Here is a 19,210-nt window from a genome sequence, read left to right on the forward strand (position 1 = left end):
TAGTGCTTGGCTTTCTTGGTAATATTTATATTCTTCAAGAAATTGTGCCTTTCTGCTGACACCATTACAGCTACTGTGAAAGTTAGGCAAAGACCCATTAAGCAGCAAACACCAAACTCAAGTAATTTTTTTTTAAATTTGGTGATCTCCTCAAGGGAGAACCCAGTACTTGGTCACCTTCAACAGAGCATTGGTCCCTCTAAAGGAGGATTTCTTCATCTCAGCTAAAATTACTGACCAGCATGATGCCACTATTTTCTGTAATTGTCACTTAGGAGCTGATGCAGAAGTGGGAATTATTGGGTGTGAAGCATCAAAGGAATTGTCTTTCAGTTTCACCAAGCAAATGCTCATATTTTATGTTTTCTGTGGGTGGATAAAGATTGATGCTCCAAGAGTCACCCAGTAATGTACTCAAACAACGTTTGCACCATTGTCTTACGTGCAAGTGTTACAAATTGTTGAGGTTTATGTTCATACTGTTGATAAACCAGTGCTTCCAGCTCCAAGGATCAACAAGGCATCTTTTTTTTTTTAATCCTATGTTATTTCTATGTTGTTGGAAATTGATTAAGAAACTCCTTGGTTTGATTGAATTAATTGTTGAATCTCTTAATATTGCACCCAGAAGATTGTGTAAATTAGTCTCCTGCGTTTTCAGATAGTGGCAGCACACAGAGTGTTGCTTGGATGAATTTGCAGTGCTGTAAGTGGAGAGGAAAACATGAATTTTGCCTTTGCAAATGTATTGGAACAAACTTGGTGGAAGTTCCTTATATAGATAAGCAGTTATATTTGACTTTTCCTTAACAGAAAAAGGCTTTTGACAAGTATGGACAAGTTGATGCTAAGCCAAGGGAAAGGGAAAAAAGCCTTCTCACCAAACATAATTAGGATTTTGTATAAAGAATGTATCACAACCAAACTGTGAGCAGATGAACTCTTAGCAAATCACATCTCTGTGCCCCTGGACATGAGAGGATTGTTAACTCCTGTCCGGGAGGCTTATTGATACACGGTGTGTTCAGCATGGAACACAGCCAAGGGTTTGTAACTTGAAAGGGAGAGCGTAATTGTGGTGTTCCTGGCCTTGGTGGCTGAGAGTGTGAGGGAAATTGCTTGGAAGGCAGTCCCCAGGTAATGTCTTTTCCTGGAGCCTTTTTTCCTAAGGCATATCCAAAGCCTGTGGCAGAGTGGATCAGCAGTGGAGTGTGTTCCTTCCCTTCACGGACTTTATCCTCCCACTATTGCTCCTGACATCCTCTCTTCACCCAAGTCATCTTTCATCTTCTTATTAAAGCCCAGATTCTCAAAGTAATTGAATTTCCTTTCTGGCTAAAATTCATGGGAATCAAGTTCTGAAACAATAATTTCAAAAGATTCAAGTCATTTGAAGATTTCAACCTGTGTGTTCAAATTTTCCTCATTTAATCCTGCAGTGACATTTGTGGATGATAAATATTTTTTGCCTTAATGGTTGCTGTGTTCAAAATCAGGTATCTAGTCTCAATTATGACAGATGGCATTACTAATTAATTAGTAATGAGCCTCTCCTTAGTGAACCTCTCCCTATAAGGATCTGGATTATGAATCATACTAGGAAGAAATGTCTTGAGGAAAAAGCTTTTTGAGAGATTTTTGAGACCTTTACATTCCTTTTATGTAAGAAGGTTGGCATATTAGAAGAAGGTGTGAATTCCTGTGAAAAGGATCTTAGCTTTTAAACTACAGATTGTAAGGATTTGAGTTATGGTATTGTGATACCTGACACAGTGATTCATTTTCAGCTTTTTGTTTATTCTTGAGGAGCAGAAAGTACAGGAATGTCAAGGTTTTTTACTTTAAACTTGAAGGAATTCTTGGTGGCAAGGAGATGGGTGGTGAAGAGAGAATTCAGAGTGCAAATATTTATTAGATCAAATTGATTTCTGCTTTTCCTCCATGTATACATATGATTGAGATTTAATTAACACTGCCATTGAGATAATCAGTTAACAAAAATGATTAGGTCCTAACAGACAGTATATTTATATCATTTATTTTTGGCTCCCCAGATTAATTCCAGGAATTTGTTTTTGTTTTTTTTTTTATATAAAGGGAAACAAAAGAAACCCTTAGGGGTTTTTGGGATGGTTTGGGTGTTTTGGTTTTTTTTCTTCTTCCTCTACAGGTGCCACCACACACAACAGCTCTGATTCTAGAAGTTTAAGATTTAATACAGTCTCAAAGATTTGCCAGGAGGGTTTTCTCTAGTGAGAAAGTTTATTAATACTATAAACTCTCTTATGTAACTGCTTGGAACCTCAGCTGAAAGCTCACACCCACTGTGTGGATTCACTGTAATTTATTATATGAATTCAGCTGGCTGGAAAAGAAAGAGGGACATTTTGTGACACTTTCTGAAAGAAGCGAATTTTTCTTGCTTTGTTGTAATTCTTTTTTTGCTCAGAATTTATACATAATTCCAGGTGATGCGTAAAATAATCGAGTCAAATACATGTCTCCATTATCTAGTTATATTTAGTTATATTATTGAATTTAGCTATATTTAATTGTCCAGTGCATGAGCAGATATTATGCTGCAAGTAAGTCATGGTAGCACTTAAACTTTTAATTTTTTATTTTCTCAGTGAGATGTGCAGACTAAGGGGTTTTTTTGTTTCATTTTATTTTTTTGCAGCATTCAGATTTAAGACCCCTGAAGGATAAGCACTACAGAGGTGCAGAGATAATTGTAATGTCAGTGGGCACTTTGATCAAGGGGGTATGATTAGCTTGTTATTTACCATGGAATATCTTTAATCTTGTAATAGTATCCTATGTAGGTGGTGCCAGCCTAACAAATGCAGCTCAAAAAGGATTTAAAAACATGTGTTCCCTTCTTTTCTGAAGCAGTCCCACATTTGCTCCAGTCAAACAAACTTATTTTTTTGCAATTTACCATAACAGTGAAGAAATTGTGGTTTTAGGCATAAGAGAGATGTTGCTGCCAATTACCTCTTCCATTCCTGGCCCAGTATTGGCCAAGTGATGTATGAATCAGCTTGCTCTAGGCTTTCCTAATTGGCACAGGGTTCCTAAATCTTCTGCTTGGTTCACAGCAGTGGCTCGTTCAGATGTGGGAAAGTTTGGAGATCATTTAAAGCAGCAGCCAAGCCATAATCTTTTCTGAAATACCCTTTCATGTTTAATGTTTCTCTGGTGCATCAGGTTATTGAATAGTGCTCCCGGTTTTATGGCAGGACCAAAGATTTGCTATAGCCGCAAGATAGAATACCTAAAATTAAAGAAATGCTGTATGAAGAAAGCCATGCTTTTCTCACAAGGGGAAATAAATGAAGAGGTTCCATATTGCCTGGGTCACATCTTTCATGCCAGGCTTAAATTTCAGATGGAAGTTTCAGTATGCTCAAGAGGAGCTGTGGGAGGGAAGGCCTGCAGGAGGGAACTGCTCCAGTGTTATTCCCATGTGGTTTTAGGAGTCTTGGAGCCCCAAAGTACTGATGGCTGGGGGCCTTATCAGTTACTATTTTGTGTTTCTTCCATTCTCATGCTCTTTCACAGCCATCTGCTCCCAGCTTCCTTCTGACAGAGTGCTGGCTGAGATGGAGCTTTGGCTCAACTCTGACAAGTCTGGTCCCATTTCCTGGGTTGCTGTTTGCTGACTGCAAGCAGGAAGAAAAGGCTAATAAAAGGTTTTCTGCTCCTGGCTCCTCTGTGAGGTTCTCTTCTCCCTTTGAAACAACATTGATGTGTCCACCAGAATGGAAAGTAATGCCAACACTTCTGAGGGCTGTTATTTGTTATTTGAAACTGGGGAGAGCTGCTGAGGAATGAGTTTCAGTTTGATTCCTTAGTCATGGAATGAGAAAAGAAATTAAACAATCAGATAGGTTAAGTAAAACTGACATGTTTCTGTGGTATCTACCCAAACACATGCTCCATGTGTGCTTTCTTCTGCTTTAGGAATTTCAGAACTTCCATTTTGGATCTTCTGAGGAACTGGAGAAGTTGTTAAACATTCAGTTTTACTGAATGTAAGCAGAACAGGAAGTACTGCTGAGAATGGTCAATAGGAGTAGAAACCTTTCTCTAACTTTATTCAAAGCCCCTCACTTCATCTAAACCCTGTCAGAGTGAAGTGATGTTTTTGGTGCTTCATTTTCTGCACCCTCAGCAGGCTCAGCATCCTCCCGTGTGTGTGTGGAGCAATATTCGGTGAGACAAATTCTCATCGTGCAATGAAACCCACGTGACTTCAAACATTTCTTCATTTGCTGTGTTGAAACGAGCAGGGAAGGCACTGGCATTACTGCTGCCGAGTTGCACGGAGTGATGTGGATGACATCAGGATTGCCTTCAGTCAGAAATCTTGAAGTGCAGCTTTGCTGGGTGGGTCTCAGAAGAATTTGAAAGGGTTCTGGAGATAGGGCGTGTTTACCTCGGTCAGAGTAGTGAGTGTGATGCCTCGTCCCTGCTAATGTGCTTTTGGTCTCTTTGGCTGCAACATCAGAAAGGTAAGAGTTCTTTTCCTGCCTTTTTTTCCTGCCCTGGTACATTTTGTTGGGTTTTTCCCCCTCTCCTTACATCAGTCCCTGTTCTGAATTGTCAACATGTGCTAGTCTCTCACATGGTTTCATAAGGGAAGAGTAGAGTAGCTCTTGAGTAGTCTTCAGATAAAGAATGGAATGACATTAATGAGATTTTATATTTTGCCACTAAGTATTCCAACCGATGAGAACTGCTTTCTATTGAAGGAAAAAAGACAATACAGGTTACAGTCATAGCTTTGCCTTTCTACTTGTACCACTTTCCTGTTAAGTGCTTGTAAGAGCACTTCTTTCTGAACTGGAAGGGAGGAAATTTACTTAAGAGGAATAAATGGGAGCTAATGATAGAGAAGTGATTATATAAGAGAAAAAAAAAATCTTAAATTTGAGTAGCTCGAAAAAGCTACTTCTAATTTTATTTTAATGTAAAATGCTAAGAAAAAAGTCCGTTAAGAAATTCAGTTTAACAGAGGTTTGGTTTTTTTATAAGACTCATCTTTTGAAGCTCTGAAGAAACTTGTGCTATAAATAACACACCTAAACAAGCTGCCAGTAAAGATTATTTCATAATAATGCCACAACATTCAGATGGAAGCACCCCAATCATATTGTTGCAATGTATCTCTGTTTTTCACTACCTTCCAGCTCAGCCCTTCAGCGGGCTCCCACCACTGATGAAGAGGCTGTGCTTTAGCTGAAAATTTCCCTTGCATTTGTTAAGACATGAAAAGGATGTCAAAGTGGCTGAAATAATGAAAGACCAGTTCTGTTCTGGCTCCTCCTCCAGCTGTCTTTGTGGATGGGGAATGTCAGGTTGAACTGCACAGGAAGGATAACCAGGAGAGAGCTGGAACAGGGGATGCACAGCAGACTTGGTTCAGCTGCTGGCTCAGGGTGGTGTGGAGATCATCAACAGATGAGCTCCTGGCTCACACCATGGCTGAAGATTGTGTTTTGGGAAGCTGCAAACAGAGTGCAGATGCACCAGTCCTGTCCCTTCCCTGCTTTCCAAGGGCTAATTTAAAACCTTGAGTCATTCACTGAAGGTGGAAAAGCCAAGAGTCTCTCCACCCTCAGGTGTCTCCTCTGATTCTCATTATTCTGCTGCCTCCACATGTTCTGTGGTACCTCTCTGCTCTCACTGCTTGTCCTGACCTCTGGGTACCCTGTGCTGCTCAATTCTTTTCTGCCCTTAACTCTCACCTTAAATAAGTGACACACCTCTGGTAAAATCTCCATTATGTAGCTCAGCATTTTAGGTTAGACTTCAAGTTTGTATTTCAAATAAAGCTTTGGTAAGCTGCAAAAAACAATCCTTTTTGCATCTTTCCCCAATAGTAAAAACTTGAAGAAAAGTCTCATTATTTAAAAGATTTTTCTTTACATTCTGATAGGTATTACCAAGTTTTCAAAACAACAAGTGTTGTTCCTTTAGGTTTGTTCAAACTTTTTGTGGATTATTCATTTATTAAGAACGTTTAGCTTGGATAGGTTTAGGTTTTTTTTCCCAGCAACTACTTCTGATCTCAAAATTATTGCAGTCACTTGAGTTATTTCATAGCTCTTTATTCCACTCTGTTCATGTTATAGATGTTTAAAGCTTAAAAGTAGACATAGTTTGCACTGTAACTATACAGTGAGAGAACTGAATTTCACTTTGCTCAGCAGCCTGCCATCACCTAAAACCATTTTAGCTGCTCAAAAATTATTTACCTTTAAGTAGACAGAGAGCATGGTGACTTGTACCCAGAAAATAAATTATTTCAAAGAAGTCTGGTTCACTTTTTTGTGGGGGCTTTTTTTCCCTCAAAGAGAACAGGAAAAATAAAAACTCACTTGCCACCTTAATTGAGATTTATTCCAAGTGCTATTTTTGCCTGCTCAATATAGTGCCCAAGTTACAAGGTAATGTGAAATAACAGTAAAAGAAGTAAAATGCTGTAATTGCTCTGTAATGAGGCACTTAAAGTGTTTACAGTTGAGATTTGTACAAGACAGGGAGTAAATGTGAAGTTAAAGGTCTCACAGGAGTCTTAATTCAGCTGTTTGAATTCAGTATTTTGGGATTTCATTGTAAGAAACTGAGTCCAGCAGCTCCTTCATTCTGTGCTGCCACTGCTGCTGTGTGTGGGCTGGGAGAGGTGTCAGTCACCCCTGCCTCAGGTTGTGGAGAATACAGCTGGAATCAGGTTTTCCCACTTGCACAAATAAGACAGGATGTAAAGAGGTGGCAGCATCAATCCAGCATCCTTCCTTCAGTCCCTTCCTCCACAAACCTCAGCTCCACGTGCAGGACCCATCTCTGTTCAGCTGTTTCATGGTGGTAGATGCAGTTGGGATTCTTCACATAATGTCAAAAAAAAAAAAAAAAGTCTGTAGTAGAACACAAATCTGCAGCTGGAAGTTGTGTGTTAACTCCTGGAAATATTGCTGAGTCTTCAGCTAAACCAAAGCCTGTGATATGGTGGATCTGATCTTTATTTGCTCTTTTAAAGCACTTCTATTTCATGTTGAGGATGAACAACCTGGAACACCTTTGCTATCTGTTTTGATATCTGAGGCTTAATTTTTCCCAACAGTCACTGCACCAACTTTACCAGTTCTGCCAAATTATGAGGGGAATAGGAGAATTAAATTCCTCTTGCTTTTTGCTGATTTCAGTCTTTCCCTGTTACACCTCTGGAGCCTCACTGAGGAGCCTAAGGGGATGCTTAGGAGAATCAAGGTTACATTCACTTGCATGTTTGTGTTGTTGATCCATTGGGTTTTGTAATTTATTCAGTAAATAAGGATAGGAAATCCTCCTAATACATCCTGCAAACCTGGATATCGCCTTCTCTTAGTCCTGGCTTAGGAAATGCAGTTTTTGCAAGCAAAAGAGAGCTTTTGTGCAGAGAATACAATCAAAGTGTTTGGCTCAGTTTCTTTTTATTAATTCCTCAGACTGCAGCAGCCAGAAATTCTACTTCAAAGCAGCTCCTGAATTTGTTTTGCAAAACGCAGCCACATATCTTTTCTCAAACCCAAATTTGCCCTTTTTTAAATTTTCTTTGCTTAATAACATTAAAAATATGAGGGCTTTCTTCATTGAATATATCCAGGATCCAAGAAACAGAGCGTTGAAAGAAACTTCACATTGGTACTTCCCAACTGTGTGGGCTTTCCTTTAATTATAAAGGATGCAGTTCCTGAAGTAATCATTCCTGATTTTCCTGTTTTGCACTAGCCCATTAAAATTAGATTAAACTACAGAGGTGATCCTTCCGTAGCACGGAGGTGATTTGATTTCTTTATAATAAGAATGTATTTTAAAATATCTTTATTTTTGAGTGACTTTTAGCCCCTTCTAGAGCAACAATTCCAGTTTTTTCAATATAAATGCTCCTGGAAGTGCTGGTCTATGGACAGGGACCTGGAAAGAGGCAGAAGTTTTTCACCCTAGGCTGGCCAGAATGAGTCACTCAGTGTTGCATTTCTCACTCCTGCTTTCTTGGTGCTGCCACAGGCTGTGAGGAGAAGCTCTGAGCTCAGCACTCAGCAACAGGAGGTTTAGGCTGGGTAGGATTTCAAGTTTTTAGTTAGAGCTGGTCCCAAATCAGGCCAAACTTGACATTTGCATCTGCTGCCCATTCTCTGAAAGTGGCATTTGCAGGGGGGAAAACTTGTGAGCTTGTGCAAGTGAAAAACCATCTCTACTTCTGAAATCCAGTATCTTCAGCACTGATCCCAGCACTGGGGCTGGTGGCCACGGCTGCCCCCTTGCTCCAGCTCAGGTCTGTGTTTGTAAGGAATTCCTCACCTCCCAGGTGCTCTGGGAATCTCGTGATGAGAGCTGAAGGGAGGCAGGAAAGCAGCCCAGCTCTTTAACTGCTGCTGTTCCGAAGATGGAAATGTTCAATATTTCCAGGGAATAACCTGATTTGCTGCAGTGAAAACTTGCAGTTTTAAGGGCAATGAAACTTAAGAATAGGCTGCAGACAGATTTGGAATCTCATCATTGGTTTTGTCAGAATCACTTGAACAGCGTTCATCAGGGATGATCCAACCCCCATGGACCAGGCCAGTCCTGGTACAAATACAGGGATTACAGAAGGAAGAGTTTCAGAGAACCCACCTTTTGATGAATCTGTTTAGTGTTTGTGAGGAAAGATTTCCCCTGAAACATGTGAACTCTGGATCAGACCTCAAATCCCAGAACTCCCTTATATTTTAAGATTAAGCATGTAGTTATGAGCTTAGTTTAATAGTGCTATATTAACTAATTTAAGAGGTAATCATATGATAAGGCATCCATGTGGAAGAAAACCATCAATTAGTGAAATCCCAGGAATCCAGTAAGAAAATATGCACTACTGGGCTTTTCTAAGGTTTAAATGTTTTGGGTGCCCATTCAGTCCCAGCCCATCTCACCACAAGGCAACTGTGAGTGCTCCTTCCACTGTGCTATAACAGACTGGCCTGCTTTTATTACAGCTTGTGATAGCTTGCAGTGCACAGTCTAGTTAAAATATATATATATATATATATATATATTAGGAAGCAGAACTGTGTAACAAGGCTCTCCTCTGGTCTTCTATTGTCTGCAAGCCTTTCTGTCTGACCCAAAATGTCACATTTCAAAGCCCTGCTTCATTAGGATGGCGCCTGCAAGCTGCTGTTTAGGGTCTGTTAGCAGCCCTGGTATAAATCCCCACTTCCAGGAGTTTATAATTCAGCAGTAAAACATTGCTCTAGGCTGAAACTTGGCATATAAAGTCTCAGTGAGGGAACAATTGTGATTTCTCCCTCCTTTATTTTTGCATGTGCTTATACACAGACAATTCATTCAGGAGGTTTTTACTGTCCCCTTCCTGCATTTAAAAAGATTAAATGGCTGGGTTATTAATAGTTCAATTCTGACTACTGTGCTTGGCCAGTAAATGGATCTGCAGTGCTGTTAACCAGCTCTGTTTGATGGGTACAGGTCACTGTTTCCCAAACCTGCTCCAAGCTTAGTGGAAACAGCCCAGTGTGGACCAGCAGTGGTTGTTTGGCTGTTAATTAACGTGGGCTCCAGTGTTAAAGCTGTGTCTGGGTCCAGAATGCCAGTGGGATGCTCTGGGTATGATGTCCTGATCCAGCTGCAGGCACAACTAAAATCCTGCTCACATATGGAAGAACAGGAAAAGGCTTGAAGTGCTCCTGACCTTGGCATGATTTGATTTTATCTCATGATCCTGTACAGAGATATCCCTGGGAGATCTTCTGATGAAATAAAGTTTTGGTTGAAATCATCCTCCCAGCTCAAATGTTTCCTCATCAAGGCTATGTTTCAATGAAATCAGTTATTTCCTCATCTTTTTCCTGGTTTACAGAAAATTTTAGCATGGAAAAAGTAATTAAAATTTACTATTCCTAGAAATCATGGAAAAATTATGTGTTTCAGCCTTTTGGAAAATGTCATAGTAACCTCTATTTTTCTTCAATATTAGGATGTTTTTATAGGATATGTAACATGTACTATAAAGTCCTTACAAATAAATGAGAACGGCAACTTCTAAATATATAATGTAGACCGCAAAAGTTTAAAAGGAGGCTTTTAAAAGAATACTTTAGTCAAAGTGAATTTTTTCCCTTCCAGAACTGATTTTAGACATTTGTTCCTGATCTAGATTTTGGTCACAGTTAAATCATATTATTTCCCACAATTTCTAGAAAAAGCTTACTATGCACTATAATTTTTTTCCCACTTGTTCCTGTGCACAGGTGTTTGCAAATTCAGGGTATATTTCCATTAGCATAATAAACAGCAGTAATTCATCAGAAATGTCCTCATTACTATGGAATTGAGGCACTCCCTAGATTTTCTCATCTCTTTTCCACTCTTCCTCCCACTTATATTTAATTTATAAATTCAGCCTCAGGAAGATGAGTTCTCATTAGTATTAATATGATAGATAACACGTGAGTGCTGCAGGAGATTTGCCCAGGTACTAAGCAGTGCAGTGTGAGTGACTGAAAGGAGGCAGCAGGTACCTCCCTGTGCAGATTTCAAAGGCCCTGTATTGCTTTATATCACATCAAAATTTGGCTTTATTATTTTATCTTGTGTTGGGTTATAATCCTACCTCCTTGCTCTAAACCAAGATGGTTTTAATTTCCTGTATGATTTTTTTTTTTCCCCCCTGAGAACGCTGACTTTACTGGCTTTACACAACAAAGCTCAATATGGGTTTTTTCATGCATTTTCTCTTTAACATGTGAGGAATAAATTAAATTCTCTCTTTATTTACTCAGCATGGCCTACATACTAAAGACACTCAACAGCTGGTTCTGGTGGGAGAATATCTGGATGCCCATCAACTGCACATGGGCAGATTTTGTAGACCGTGATGGGCTTGTCTTTCCCAAACCTCACCAGTTGTATGCCACAATCCCATATGCTTTTGTATTGCTGATCATCCGATTCTTCAGTGAAAGGTAAGAAACAGAAAGGCAATTTGCTGCTAATGTTAATCCTCATGGATGCTGAAAATGAGATATCTGTAGATCAATGTTATGTTTTATAAAGGAGGATTAGTTGGTGGTTTACTAGGAAGATCTAGTACAGATAACATGGCAGGTGAAAAATTGGGAAATATTTTCATTATTAGGTGCGTGTGGCTGTGGTCCAATCCAGAAGGAAAATATTTCTCTCTAGCTTTTTTAGAGCAGCATTTGGATACTTCTGATTATCTCCTTTCACTAGAGATACAATTAATTCAAAATCATTTAGGTTTTCTTTTTCTCTTTCAGTGTAAGGATAGAAAGATTTGTCCTGTCAAACAAGCCTCTCATTTGGTCCTGGACCAGAACATTTGTGTGAGGCTGATAGATCCCGGGTGTCTCTCTGTGGCCAAGCTAAGCAGATTGGAGGGATCTCAAAGTTTCGTGTGGACATTTTATGCAGATCTAATAAAGCTGGCTCCTTTTTTCCCTTCACTTTGGCACCAAAAAATGGATTGCTTCTGCAGCTGGAATCTTAGGGGACAAGCAGAGGTTGGGTCCACAGAAGAAAGCTACAATCACGTTAAGATTTACAGTGTTTTGACTTATTTATTTTACCTATTTTTGCTTTATTTTCTTCTCTTTTTCCTCAAAAAAATGTGATTAGTAGGTTTTTATAATTATTTCAGGATAGAATGAGGAAATTTGGAATGTCGTGAGTTGGACAGACTTAAACCAGAAGCAGATAAGATCATTCATGCTGGAAATCTAAAGTAATTTGGATCGTATGTTCATAACCATTCCCAGTGTCTCCTGAGCAAAGGCTTGCCCAAGTGTGTCTCACTGCAGTGCTGTTGGACAGGACTGCTGAGGGTAATCAGCCCCACATCTGGCTGCAGTGACTCTGAGGACAGCTGACCATGCTATGAGTAATGAGGAATCAATGGCTGATAGCAGCAGGAGGGAGGGGGCTTTTCTGAACACCCTGCCCAAGCAGGAGGGCAAAACCTTTGGTGCCCTCTGCAGCGATTTGGGTTGGGAAAGGGAATCCTCCAGTCCCAGGGAATGGCTGTGTGCCAAAGGCTGGATCCAGCCTGGGTGGTGGTGGCCCAGCAAAGAAGGTGCCAAGTGACTTTGCCACTGGGAGGAAGTTGCCCAGCAGCAATCCCTGAGCTCATGTGGAGAGAGCATCTGGTCTCCTTTCACTCAATTCCAACACTCCTCTGATGGCCACAAAAGTCAGGATGTTTCCTTGAGTTCAACAGCATTTCATGGTCACAAACTGCCTTCCTTGGGTCTTCTTTGTTGTGTAGCTGCTGATAAACTGTGGTTCCCTCTTGGGATTAGCTAGAGGGAGATCCCTTTTTCTCAGGGCACTGGCACATTCTGTGGCAGATTAAATTGCATCAGATTTGTTTTCTTCATATCTTGGCATGAGAACAGCCAAGGCCTTGTAACTGTGTTGTATTTCTAAAGCTTTTCATGCTGTGTCTTTTCAGATATGTTGCCATACCTCTAGCAAAAGCCTTGGGTATAAAGAATGTAAGACGTGTGAAGCCACAGCCTAATCCTGTGTTAGAGAGTTATTTCCGGGAGTGCTCAAGACATCCATCCCAAGTAAGGATTCTCAGTCTTCCAAACTCGTTTTGCTTTTGGAAAATCCCACTCTTACTGTTTCAATCAGCTCTCAGCAATGACATCATGGGATGAGTTCCAGCTGATTGACAGATGACTTAATTTATTTGGGTTTTTGTTGCTGTTCTGCTGACAAGGGTATATGGCATCCGAAACAGAAAATACATTTAAGATGTTGAATTTTCTGGCATGCTGTTCTAGGTTGGACTGTTAATAATATTTCCAGTGAAGATTAGTCTTCCATCTTTAACTCATTCTGCCTGGAGAAAGCTTCAGCTGATGTCTGTTGTTGGATAGCAGGATTGTATTTACTACAGGCAATATCAGCGGAAGGCTGGCATGGAAGCCTTTTGATCCGTTATGTTGCTGCATACTTAATCCTGGCTTATGTGAGAAAGAAAAGCAATCCCTCTATTACAGTGCTGTTTGTTTTTAAAATTGAACAAGGAAAGAAGACTAGCCAATGCTTGTCACCTCCAGAAATGAGGCAACTTGATTTTGGGTGGGAGGCAGGTACTTTGCTGTGAGTGCAGCCTCAGGAGGTTTGCTTACCTGACTACAGTTCCCAAACAATTGGTAGTTTTGCTACACTGGTTTTGAAAAGAAATATGCATTTTCTAGTAATGAGGGATTTTGATAATTATTGATAATGGAACTTGGCATTGCATCCCTAGCTCTGCTATTCCTTTGTGTCTTTTGCCTGATAACATCAGGAATAGATGTACAGGTGCTCACACATAAGCTCTTCTCTCCCTGGGCGAGTATCCCAGTCTCAGTTTCATTCCTTCCTTTTGCTTGAGTTCAGCTGGACATTTGACTTCTGAAAGGAAGCACAGCATTTTTAGACGACTCAGAGCATGGGAAGGGTTCAGGCTGCCTCCTTTAGGTGTCCAGCTTGGGGACCAGTGTGCTTGGGGAAGCCTGGCTGGCAGCTGAGGGCATGTGGGCTCTGTTGTATGGAAACAGAGTGGCTGTTCCTGCGAGCCAAGTGGGGAGCTCAGAGCCAGCAGGGTGGGCTGGACACAGCAGCTGTTTGCACTCCAGCCCTCCCTGGCAGCTCAGGTGCCTTTTCTCACATTCCAGAGGTTTCCCCGAGGGTAGGAGACTACCTGGACTGGCCTCACATGGGTGGAGGCAGCGCTGCTGCCACCCACTATTTGCATTGGGAGGAAAGAACTTCCCCAGGGATGAGCCAAACGCTCTCCTTGCTCCTAAGGCAGCCCTGGGGAGGTCATCCCACACCTTCTGCACTTGGGGATGGAGGAGAGGAAGGAAGCACAAGGCTGCTGCATGTAGGGCACTGAGCAGCCTGAAATGCAGGAGTCTCACTGCCTTGTGCTGGGCACCTTGGGAGCACAGAGGATGCAGAGCCCGGGTTGTGGCACCCCAATGGCCACCTGCAGTTCTAGGCCCTGCTCCACCCCCAGTTCTGCTGTTGGAGGGGGGCAGTCTGGACCTTGCTCTGGAGGATTCATTGACTTGCTTTGGATTTGAGAACAGTGCTCAGGTCACTTTAACTGCAGGCCTCTTCTCATCTGTGAGTCTCATATATAAACAAATTATTCATATTTATGACTAGGCATATTAGGTGCCATGTCCACGTGTGTTCATACATGGCACTTCCCCCTCCAGCCTAAGCTTTCATCTAACAGTAAAAGTTGCATCTCTAAAACTCTCAGGAGTGACCAGAAAGACAATAGAACAGTTTGTGGATCTGTTCATTTTGTGCCTGCTTTATTTATATGAATAAAAATCCAGGATTTCTTTTGAGCATTACTTTAAAATACCCCCATGCATATTTAATATTGGTAATATTTTTAAATTGAGACCTTACAATAATGGGAAGCTGCTCTGTGAACAAAATAAATGAAAGTGATGTTGGAGTGCATCTACTGCTAATGTTGTTCCATTTCTTGCAGTCAGAGATCAAAGGCCTTGCCAAAAAGTGCAACTGCACCGTCCATTTGGTGGAGAAATGGTTTAGGAGACGGCGAAACCTTGAGATCCCAACAGTGCTCCGGAAATTCCAGGAAGCTTTGTAAGGAAAGAACGCTTTTGGTTATCATTGCTTTACTCTTTGGAAAAAAAATGATTGAGGTCCCCCCTTTCCAGAAGGCTGGGTCTGCCTGATGAGGGTTTTTGTTTCTGAATTCTGAATTTCTTCAGATTTTATTCACCAAGTTGAAAGGATTTAGTAGCGTTTCTCCAAATGATAGTTAAAAATTCAGGTTAACTGTTCATCCTGGAAAAATACCCCAAAAACAAAACCTTAAAACATTTTACAGTTTTTTCTTTTGTGGAATAATGGATTTCTAGGTTCCTGATACAAAGTGTAAGAGGAAAACATGCAGAGAATAGGAAAACATTTTCTTGTTTGCCAGTAATCCTGGGGGAATAACAATGCTTCCCTTGGTTTATGTTTGTACCCAGGCTGTCATTTTGGGATGCTGTCATGTGTAACCAAAGTCAGCTCAAGAGCAGCACTTGTGGCATCCAGACTAAAGGACAGGTGCCACAGCCTGATCATGGGATACTGTGTGAAACAGGAACTCAGACTCTCTGCTGAGAGTGGGCCAGTGAGCAGCTTTGAGTGATAGTAATGAATATGTAAGAAGTTTCAAAACCTCCTGCATATGATTTTTCACTTATGTGTGAGAACTTCCTCATACCTAAACACTTGAAGTGTGATCTAAAAATCTCATACAAATTGCAAATCCCCAAATGGGCACAGCTCATCCCTTTTGGCTACTGACATTAACTGTACCAGTGTAAAGCACTTTCAAATGCTCTGTGTATTTGGCTTTTCATTAGCATCATTACATTGGCAAAAATTCACCTGATTATAATATTGAGCCTCTGTTACTGTTGATCAGCTTAAGAAATGAGGGTTAAAAGTACAGCACAGAGCTCAAAGTTTATAGTTACTCTATCAAGATTATTTTCAGTGTTAATCAATGTGATGATGATTTAGTGGTGTCCTCTGTCAGACATAAATCCAGATGATAGACAGAGGTGTGTCTCTTTGAAGTGTGAGTTGAGTAAATTCTCCTGACATGGTTTATGTCTGCTGTTGTTTTGGGGATCAGTTAATTTGGTTTCACAAGTGACAATAAGTTTTCCTTCTACTGCTAAAAGACCTTCCTGCCATGCATGTCTGTCTCTAGTAACACACAGCTAAAGACTGAAATTCCAACTTGCTTGGCAGCTTGAGTGAGAATGAAGCAAACAGGTTTCTCTTGTGCAATTTTGTGAACCTTGCTCTGCTCTTTGTCAGTGAATTTAATTGAATATAATTCTCTAGGCAAAAAAATGAGGAACAGAGTATTCCACTCTAGTAGTCAGTGTTATGAGCGTTATGAAACTTTTTGAAAGCCTGCAATCTCCAGGATCTTTTTTCTGAATCACAAGGAAAATCTGATGAGCCACATCTAAACCATACTTAGGCTATTAGTGCTCCCAGTTGAGCAACACTGGGGTTTGGAAAGCCCTTTGCATGAAACCTTCACTGCCTTGTAAGACCTACCAGCCTTTAACTTCCCCTACTAAGTTCTTTTTTGTTACATTCAGTTCAAGGGGAAAGATTGCTGAGATTAAATTAGAAAATCCTCTTGCATAGCTGTTGATCAGTGCTCTCTCTGATGGCCAGGATCAGAGTTTAAAATGCACTTAAGTAAAATCTGGTGAATTTGGATGAGTTTTCCTTCAGGTTTTATTCACCAAATTCATAAAGAAGCTTGGCTAAATGCAAAATGAGGCGGTGTTCTGACAGTTTTGCTCACAGATTGAGTTCATCTGAAGTGCTGCTTATTGCCAGGTGTATTCAATATATATGTGTAGGGCTGGGGATTAATGGCAAAGTCTTGGTGCTCTATGCTTTGAATCCAATCCAGAAAACCACTTGCACTTTACAATCAACACAGAATCAATTCTGCCATATCCACTGGACCACTCACACCTCTTTGTTTGGAATGGGAGGCATGAGGGCAGAAGCAGACCCTGTGTAGGGTCTGTCCCATGTCTCTTCCATTTGCTCTCTGAATTTCCACCATCTACCTCTGTGCTTTTTCTGTCCATGCAGTGCTTGTTCTGCAGTGTTGTTTTCGAATCATCTGAGGAGACACAGTTTAAGGTTGAGAAGAAAAAGAGTTGTTTATCACATGTGTATCAAGTGGCAACTTTATAATTATTTTTCTGACTTCTTTCTCAGGTGTGAGACATTATTTTGTCTCACCTCCAACATTCCACGTCCTCATCTTGTGCTTGTTGTTTTTCTCATGCAACACTGTCTCGGTCTTTGAACATCTCATTCTTTCTCCTGGAATATCAACCTCCAGGGGATGTGGGGCTCAGAAAGGAGGGGCTGCTTTCACCAAACAGGTTCTCCTCCTCTTCACCCATTTGGCACTTCATTAAGGCTTGCCAAAGACCACAATCTCATTTGATACATCTCTCAATCCATCGGTACAGTGTTCTTGTGGTTCTTTCTCCTTTTCAGTGGGTTTAGGTTTTCTGGGAGCTGCTTGCTGCTCTCCTCTGGGTTACCTCTTGTTCTAGAACAAGTTCTCACCAGGTCTGGGGCCATGTGCCTGTCCCTGTGGTCACAATCTTTCTTTGCATGTGAAGTCCTGCAGTGTTTTCCTACTGGTCTTGCAGAGCTGCTTAGGGGAAAGCTCAGGCTTGTTCCTGCTGAGGGGAAGAGTGGAAAGGAAGTTTTCCATCACCTGTAGAGGTGGGAGTGGGAATGCTTGGGCTGAGGCTGCAGCCACACCCAGTCCCAGGGACAATCCCTCCCACACAGGCTCCAGAGTCACTGGGAGCTGATTGCTGCCTCCAAATCACAGCATCCTGCTCTGACACCTAAAAGCAGCAGCACAGTTCACCGAAATGCTCAAGAGCTTTTTGCCTTTGCTGACTTAGCAGGCTGATGGTGCAAACCTGGAAGGTTTATCTGTCTTGCTGCATATCCATTTAATCCACAAAAAGCTTAGATCAGGCTAAATTCTGGAACACCTAGTCAAAGATGAGGTTACAGTTAATTGAGACCTTGTAGCAAGAGGTAAACTAACCCAGTGGATGCTGGGTTCATAAGGCTCCCCTGTTGTCAGCAACTGGTGTTGAGAGAGATGAAGTGAATGAACCCAGGAAAAGGTCTGTGTTCTCAAACACTCATTTTTAGGGAATTTATTACACTTGCTGTGGTCATTTTCTTGATCAGTTCAAGCCTGGCTGGAAGATTACTGCTATTAAGACTATGAAAATATCTGTATTGTGATGATGTAAAAGAATTTTCTAATTTAGCAGTTAATCAAGCCTTAAATATTAATAATTTGGATACTATTAATATGTGGCAATCCTTAATACTGAGTGTGAGGTGGTTGTATTTTCATTATTACAGAATTACATTTTCAGTAATTCTGGATCAGGACAATATCTTTATAAAATATAATGGTTTGTTCCTATTTTTTCATTTCAATTTTGCAGCTGGCGATTTTCATTCTATCTGACATCCTCCATTGTTGGATTTATATTTCTCTATGATGTAAGTTAACTTTTTTGAAAGATTGATACTTATTTTTAACAAAATATCTAGATTTTCTTGAATCCCACTGAAAGACACTGGTTTCAGCGGCTCTGTGGGTTCAGATCTTTGGTGCATGTAATCTGGGCTGCAATATGCACTGAGATTTAATTTTTAAGTTAACTTTTGACCTTCTATGATAAAGGAATTTATGAGTAATCAGTATTTTTAATGCAAGCTTGAAGAAGTCACGCAGATGGTTTTACAACACGCCTTGTTAACACCTACAAATGCATCACATGGCCATATTTTCCTCAGAGGAGGCCATAAACCTTTTTTTTGGCAGCATTTTTGGGGGTCACAGCTATTTATTGAGGTGTTGCTGCTGAGTCAGAAGTTGGGAATAACAGAGAGAGTGAAGCTTGGAGCTCGGTGAGGCCTCCTGGGGTGTCATTAATGCTTCCCTGGAGCAGCGGAACAGATCCCGGCGTGTCTCTGCTCATCTGGCCCTTCTCCCCAAACACTGTTTATCATCCTCAACCACTGGTGTGTGTGACTGGTAAACACAGCAAATTTAATCACTGTGGCAACATATCTTGAGTAATTGCAGTAATAAAACACACACCCACTGCTTTGGATGATGAAATTGTGAACTGGAACGTTTCAGGTGTCCTGAAAAGAAGCCAAAAAGCTGGGAACAATATAATAAATCTGAGATGTAAGTTGCCTTTAGAAATTGGTGGAGAACAGTTATCAAGATTACAGCTTCTTAGCCTGCTCCACTTAGAGAGATTTTGAGTTAAGATGATAATTGTTGCTGAGCTGAGCAGTGTCTGACTGATGTGTCTTCCCCAGAAACCCTGGTTTTACGACATATGGCAGACGTGGGTTGGTTATCCGTTTCAGGTGAGCTTTTTGGCATTGGGCCAGTGGCCTCCAGGCATTCCAGGTATTTCCCCATTGGAAGGGGTAATCCACAGCAGCCTTTTCCCTCCACATGGACACCACCTAAAGAGGTGCGGCACCAAAGCCTCCTGCCTTT

General features: G+C 41.0%; 1 protein-coding gene across 5 annotated transcripts in view; it reads left to right on the plus strand.

Moving 5' to 3' along the window:
- Positions 1–19,210, plus strand: part of CERS3 (ceramide synthase 3) — a 42,983-nt gene that overhangs the window by 3,293 nt on the left and 20,480 nt on the right. For 2 of the 5 annotated variants that reach the window (XM_023933844.2, XM_023933843.2), the window contains exons 2-6: positions 10,827–11,009; positions 12,515–12,632; positions 14,570–14,688; positions 18,132–18,189; positions 19,024–19,074. In XM_023933844.2, the coding sequence (XP_023789612.1) occupies positions 10,828–11,009; positions 12,515–12,632; positions 14,570–14,688; positions 18,132–18,189; positions 19,024–19,074 (528 nt within the window). In that variant the 5' untranslated portion in view covers position 10,827. Of the gene's footprint in view, positions 1–2,680; positions 2,765–3,966; positions 4,518–10,826; positions 11,010–12,514; positions 12,633–14,569; positions 14,689–18,131; positions 18,190–19,023; positions 19,075–19,210 lie in introns of those variants that run through there. The other 3 variants (XM_086849569.1, XM_086849567.1, XM_086849568.1) reach the window with 3 other exon arrangements.

This window comes from Cyanistes caeruleus, chromosome 13, assembly GCF_971803275.1.
Source record: "Cyanistes caeruleus chromosome 13, bCyaCae1.hap1.1, whole genome shotgun sequence".
NCBI lineage: Eukaryota > Metazoa > Chordata > Aves > Passeriformes > Paridae > Cyanistes > Cyanistes caeruleus.